This window comes from Ixodes scapularis, unplaced genomic scaffold, assembly GCF_016920785.2.
Source record: "Ixodes scapularis isolate PalLabHiFi unplaced genomic scaffold, ASM1692078v2 PGA_scaffold2__306_contigs__length_199485367, whole genome shotgun sequence".
NCBI lineage: Eukaryota > Metazoa > Arthropoda > Arachnida > Ixodida > Ixodidae > Ixodes > Ixodes scapularis.
Window position 1 is genome coordinate 112,832,950 of NW_024609857.1, and position 6,869 is coordinate 112,839,818.

The following is a 6,869-nucleotide window of genomic DNA, read 5'->3' on the forward strand; positions in this document are numbered from 1 at the left end:
ATCTTTATACAACCGCGTTCGCAACCGCTTCGCGAACGCGGATCCGCTTCCAGTGTGAATGGGGGGTAAGGCGGCCCCTCCCCCTTCTCGGAGGGCAATTTGACATGGGTGGACCAATACCAGGTGGACCCGCCGGCGCACAAGAAAGAATGGAAAAATAGTATGCGCACCCCCCCCCCCCCCTCCCCCCCTGAAAACGGAGTTCTGAATCCGCCCCTGTGTTTATGGTCTGTCTCATCGCAGTATCGCGAGGTGCTGGAGGACACGCGAGGGCATTTTCGTTTTCTGGCGAGTCTCCTGGCAACGTTGGTCTTGCGCAACGAGCGCCCTCTTTGTATCACATTTGTACTTTTAAATTGGACGTTTATGTTGATGTTGCCCATCGGCATTTCTTCTGACGGAGTAGCGAAAGTTTGTCCGTCTTTTCAACTAGCATCTGACAGGTTCATGTTCTGAGCTGCGCACTAGAAAACAAGAAATGGGTACGCCATCGTCCGTTCTTCGCATAGTTCTGGCTCAACTGCTTCACGTGCAGCGGTTGGGAATTCGACCGTGCGTTTTCGGTTAGGCGTGTATGCCGCAAAATCCTCCTGACCGTTAGTTTACATCTGCTACCACTTCCTAACCTCTTGAATTTGCACGGTGCCAGGTTTAACCGAGGAATTTTAAAATTAGTGCACGTTCAAAACGCTTGAAAGTGAGATTAATTCCAATGTGCGTACCATTTCGGAGCCGGCAATAAGTTTTCAATGTGTTCTCTTTTTTTTTTTTTTTTTTTTTTTTACTTTTTTTTTACGCCGCACTAAGCGAATTTTGTTTGTTCCTAGTCAGATCGGAGCACCAATTCTTCTGCATGCAAGGCATGTATTGTTTATATCCATACTGTTAACCGTCAGAAGTTCCGTGATTGCAGAGCTTTCCCTCGAACCACGGGTTATCGTTTGTAGTGCTAACGCTTTCGTAATCAGCATGGCACATTTTCTTCTCTAACGTTAGCTCAACCTTTTCGATTACTTTTTGTATCGTAGCGTACACACCATTTTGATAACGAGCGCCGTAGCGTATTTTTTCACCCTTCTTTTTGCTGAGTAGATATTACTGCCAGCTGTGTCGTACATGCAAATCCTCTTGCTCGGGGCAGTCTGCCCCAAGTACCAAAATACTCACCGCAAGCTGGGTGGGCTTTTCCGAAATATTATGGTAACTACTCATGCAGATCGTTGTTGCGTAAGTTCCTAAACGAATCTTCACCACGCCGGAAGACTAACACACCCATCCAATAGTGCATTTCCCAAGCGTTCTGCGCGAATCGTATGCGAATATTCGCCTCATTTTTCACCTCGCAATATTGATGTGGTTATCTTGTAGTTCGCAGTATTATTCCAGCGGCCTTACTAATAATTTGGGGTGGCTGGGCTTTCCGTAGGAACTTCCCAATTTTGTTTTTCAAAGATCGTTTTCTTTCTTGCATCTGGTATGATGGGTTCATAAAGTTAGATCCTTATGTCGAACTACCATCAGCATTAGGACAATCAGGCTAAATGTTTATTCATCTTCAACACCCTTGTTTCCCACATTTATTTAGATTATATTCTTTGTTTCATAAGCGTGTAATCAATGTGTGAGGCATCTGCTCAAGTGCAGCTAGTGATTGCAATTAGTTGGAAAAGTTTCAGGACTTAGCTGGTGGTTGGAATCAGATGGAAAAGTTTCACGACTTAGCATTGTCCAATTTAAACGTCATAAGTGATTTTTTTTAAACTTTACAATGAAAGATGGGGACTGTTCCTGGCAGCAGAAGCAACAGCTGTGGCTTTTCTCACCTCTGATCCCAACCACTATCTTTACGTTCAGGTGACTCTTGGTGACACATTGTAAATTTCAGGGCAAAAAACGCAGTATTAATTTTTTTCTTGAAAGCATCGAAGCACCATGTTGGAAAGCAGCATACCTCACTTGGCGTCTTTAGTAAACCCTCTGAACAACTCTTTGTACCTCTCTAGGGCTTCTCTCGTTACTGTTGCTCACTGGGATCCCTGCTCATGTATCAAAAATACCTTTTCCACAAATGTTTGGCACCAATCAATCCGCAAATCGGGAAGCACTTTTCATAGCCTTCTAATAAACTTTGACCAGCTGTTACAGCTGTTGCAAACGAAGGTGAAACGAAAATTGGGGAGAGTTGCGGTTAAAACTCTTCCTGTGGTCACCCATTGGTGATACTGTCCCATAAGTGGCACCAAAAATGACAGGTCTACTACGCATGCGCCTAGGCAACCCTGTAAAAGGCTCGTTGGCATCACGATTGGCCTATATATAGCACATACTCCAGGAAGGGTTCAGCACTTCCTTGCCACAGACTTCATTTTTATAGCTGGACGTCGGATATGCAAAAGAGAGCATATCAGCGGCAATTCTCACTGGTCGCCGGGTGGTTGTCTGACCGGCTGTTGGCTAAGCTCCATCTCACTTTAAATGTGAACTTTTTGGGAGCTGCGGGAGCGAGATTTGGCCTTTTGGCATCTGCCGAGCATGTGCACTGTGCAGTTGAAGCGTCGCTCGAGGCAACATGCCCCAAGCGAGGCTTGTACTTTGGCACAGAGTGTAACAAATGTAACAAACTATATATGTCCCATTTTTGACTCTTGATGGTGTATCATATGTCATACAAGTTATAGAATGAAGATGGTACTTTATCTTTTCTGAAGGAACTTGTCAAGGTTTCTTACAAATGTTTGCTTTTATTAGCTTCTGTTTCACAGGGGGGGGAGCAAGCATTTTCTTCTTCATTTCCTCTGGTATTTTTTATAAAATAAAGTGTGCATGTATTGCTTATATTTTGTGCTTGTGCTTCTGTACGAGAGCTTTTTCTAGTCCGAGGTAAATATCGCATTTCTGTAGAGGTAAAAATAGGTGGCACAAGCTTCAGCTACCAAAATAAGCTAGTAACTTTGTTAAAATTTTTAGTAAAGTGAATTCATTTCACCTACTGGTTCGGTGAAGCCATTTAATGCTAGTTGCTTTTTATTTTGGAAACTTTATTCGGGGAAGCACGAAACAACACCTGGTTCCATACACTACTCTCTGGGATTGAGCTTGCGGAGCAGTTTCCTGCAATGCGTGGAAGTTGTCACAAAATCATTTGTGTAAATTATGAATTGATAAACCGCTCAGTTTCCCTATTTTGTCAAATTATTGTGAGCCTCGAAGTCAATATTTTATTTCTAATTTACTGAACTTCATTGTTTTCCATTACTCGTCGATGAGACTACCTTTGAGAGCACTTCAGGTGGTAAAAGCAAAGAGCTTGCCTTTTCCAAAAAATCCCATCTGCGGTTAACAAAAAAATATATATATATATTGTCTTTGGATATTTTTTTTAGCTTCTCTTCCTTATGAATTTTACCTTAGGAATGGGGGGAAGTGCTTGTATCTTTTTATGATGATGCATGATATTTTTTTTTATAGATCACTCACTTTTAAACATTAAAAATGCTGACGATTTTTACGTCGTCAGACTTCAGCTTCCGAGCCCCAGTCTAACCCCACGCACGGAACCTTTCCACCCTTTGTAGAGTCCGTCAGATGAACCACAGTCCGTCTGCGTCGGGCTCCAGAAGCCGGTTTGAGATGGCCAGCGTCCTTCGGCGAGAACTGGCTGGCGAGTCTGGCTGCTACTGCTGCCACACGGTTGCAAGCCTATCGCCCCGCCCCACGTCACCGCCATCCTCCTCCGCCGACACGACGGACCTGGACGCCTCGCTCCGCGAGCTCGGAATGCTAAGTGCCGTGACAGACTCTCGACACGACTACGTCCTCGAAAAACTCAACCGAAGCGGTGGCGGCCGCTTCGTGCAGCAACGGAGCCCTGACTTCGGCCACCACCACTCGGGGCTCTGCGTGCTCGCCATGAACTCGGCCTACATCGCCGACTTCTCTTTTTCGGCCGCCGCGACGACCGAGAGTCCGCCTAGCCCGTCAGAAACGGTGCCGCTGCTGACACTAAAGCGGCCGCGGGTCCGCGGATTGCGGCGGAAGCACTACCTCTACCAGCCGTACGACTACCCCTGGAGACCCAAGCTGGTAGCGATGCTCAAGGCAGGGGAGCCACCCGTGGTCTCCGCCGACGTCAGGTTCGAGGAGCCCAAGGCGGCCCTTGAGAATGGGAACAAGTCGAATCCAGGGAGTCCAGCCAAGCCGCCGCAGGGCAGCTCTTTCAAGGGCAGCCCTGCACCTCTCGGAAGTGTTGCCGGAGGGGCCGGGGGTGCCGGGATCTTCAGGTCTAAGTCTCTGGACGACCTGGAGGTGTGCAGCGCCAAGGCCACAGGGACCAGGATGGATATTGAGACTGTCTCGCGTAAAATTAGCAACCTGCACGTCAGCTAAGGCAGGCTGAAGGAAACGTCGCACTCTTCTGCCGCCGTGGCCAGTGCAATTGCGTCCTTTTTTTTTTTTTTTTTTTAACAGTATTTTTGATGCAAAAAACTAAAGCGCTTACTTATCCTCTTTGTCTTACGAAAGAGAAGTCTCGTGACAGCCCCACCATTTAGCTAAGAGATTTAGCGTCTCCCAAAGACGCCGAGTTTCTTGGCAAAACGTCGCCCGCTGTTCCGAGGCCTTCGGGAGACTTCTTTTTCGTTGCTTCCGAAATAGCGTCTATCTCCTCCGTGTTTTGTTTGGACTTCCTTTACTAAATTGTGCCCGAGCTGCACAACTACTATTATTTTACCCCTTTCACTTTGCCCCAATTTAGGCTGGTCTCCAACAGAAATTGAAGCTGGGGTTCTTTCTGCCCCGCATTTGTGCGCAACAATGCGAGGTAAAGTGTCGGACATTACGAGTATTTAATACTCGCTTTTGTACGCCGTCTCGCCCCGCGATGCACTACAGCCATTGCCACAAGCTGCCAGGTTCAATCGCGAGCAGTTACAAACTTGCTGATATATTGCTTCGATGCATGTTCCGGAGCAGCATGCTGGTACGCACGTCGGAGCAATGTGCCAGATGGTTTCTAACCGACTCGTGAATGGATATGCCTGCCTATAGCTTCGGCTATTAACTGCGTTTCGTGGATGGGTTGAGACAGACTGCAGCGCACACTACGAGCCATCCCGTCAACCCAGTGCTGTAAACATATTGCAGGATTATGCGGTGCTGCTCCTCTTTCGAAGGTCACGTAACACTCTCGAGGCAGTAGATTGGTTTTGATGGCTCGTAGCCTCCTCTGCGGTCTGTCGCAAGATGAAACTGAGCATAGTACGTCGCAGGGTGAGACAAAGCATGGAGGTAACAATGCTTGGTAATTGCGACGTAGCATTTATTTACGTGCACAACCGTAACTTCTTTTTGCAATGTCGACCCTCGGTTCTTAAGGCTGTTTGCTAGTCCCGAAACCTCCGTGTACCTGATTGGGTGAGATAGGATTAACCCTGTGAAAGTACTGGTCAGTTTGTTTTTTCCCCTCTTTATTTGTGGGCATCTCTATTCTAGGTTCAAAGCCAAGCTACCCCCTCAATTTCCGTATAATTTTTTTTTAATGTTAGACATTGACATTGGATTTCTTTTTTTGCCAGCAATATGTTGACCTTTTGCTTCCGGTGTAATCCCTTGAATTGATCAGGTAGTGTTCTCACTCTAGTTCCAAATCTCCGGGAAGATCTAAAGGTTGGAGCAATGCTCTTTAGAAAGCATTGCCTTGTATTGGTATGGAAAATGTTTTCAATTTCTACTTTGTACCGTGTCCTTTACTGGAACAAGCACTGTTAAAGCAATGCTGTCTTGTCATCCTCGTTGATGTTGTCCTTTGAAATGGAAAATTTATACGCTTAAAACACCCGAGTTCAGCTTTCCATAGACACCAATGTGTGCCACGACACTGCACACGTGCACTAGAAGTTTCTGCACGTGTGCAGTGTCCACACTTGGTGCCAGGAAATATGCGTGCGTTTCTGAACGCAGTTGGTCTGTAACAAATTGCACAAAGTGCATGGGGCTTTAGGAGCATCAGTTGCGCGAGCTTTTGCACAAAATAGTCTTCTTTGGGACTAGATGCATGTGAGAACGCCTTCAATCTGCAGTGTTTAGAAAAGGAATTCTGCAACCACAGGCAGGGGCAGATGCAGGAATTTCCTGAGGGGGGTCAGGTGTTGGTCAGCGTACCATTTGTCTAGGAATTCCCTCCCCCTCTCTCTCGTTTCACGCCCTAAATATTACACATGCAGAATTCAAGAGGGGGGTCAGGACATCCGGACCCCCCCTCTAAATCCGCCCCTGGCCACAGTTATGGGTTTAAGAGGAATAATGCACTATGACTTTATTTCCCTTGCTTGCCAGAAGCAGCATGTGTTAACTTCTGCTGGACTAACTCTGCCCATGACTTGCATTCACCTCATCTACAGTGATGTATGCCCTTCAGCATAGTGAAAGTATTGTATTCCATAGTGTATGCTGGACAAGGAAGTAGAGCCTACTGATTGCTTACTCTTCGAGCAATTAGGTTGATTACCCGATTTGAAACTGTGAATGCAATCATTATGGACAATTCTTTGGAAGTATTGTACGACTTTTACACCAGTGGTTATTAGTGCAGAATACTGCCATCGATCTGTCCTGATGTGGCAATGCCTAATTTAAGTAAAATGCTAGGTAAGTTACTAAAATTGTAACTGAGGGAGAATTTAGCTGCTGAATTGTAAGCAATTAGGTTAAATTGCTTTAAATTATGTGAGTTACTTTAATCTTCAGAAATTTTTAGTCTACACACCTGAGGCATTCTTACGCGAAATAAATGAAGTGACACATATTTCTCGTTAAGTTCCGTACCATGGTATAGACCGGATTCTGCCTCTGCTGTAATACTTGAGGGTGCA

At 46.0% G+C, this 6,869-nt stretch overlaps 1 protein-coding gene across 2 annotated transcripts; it reads left to right on the top strand.

Annotated features, from left to right (window-relative positions):
• Positions 1 to 238: 238 nt before the first annotated feature.
• LOC8027405 lies at positions 239 to 5,772 on the top strand. 2 transcript variants are annotated; one of them, XM_029982516.4, is made up of 2 exons: positions 239 to 860; positions 3,576 to 5,772. In XM_029982516.4, the coding sequence occupies exon 2, from the start codon at positions 3,586 to 3,588 to the stop codon at positions 4,384 to 4,386; it is 801 nt and encodes a 266-aa protein (XP_029838376.3). In that variant the 5' UTR covers positions 239 to 860; positions 3,576 to 3,585; the 3' UTR covers positions 4,387 to 5,772. The 2 variants fall into 2 exon arrangements, with proteins under 2 accessions (XP_029838376.3, XP_029838374.3); XM_029982514.4 differs by having other exon boundaries at positions 239 to 482.
• Positions 5,773 to 6,869: the final 1,097 nt, after the last annotated feature.

Bases quoted from the DNA above. Each gene is read 5' to 3' on its own strand.
- LOC8027405 (XM_029982516.4), top strand. From the start codon at position 3,586: ATGAACCACAGTCCGTCTGCGTCGGGCTCCAGAAGCCGGTTTGAGATG.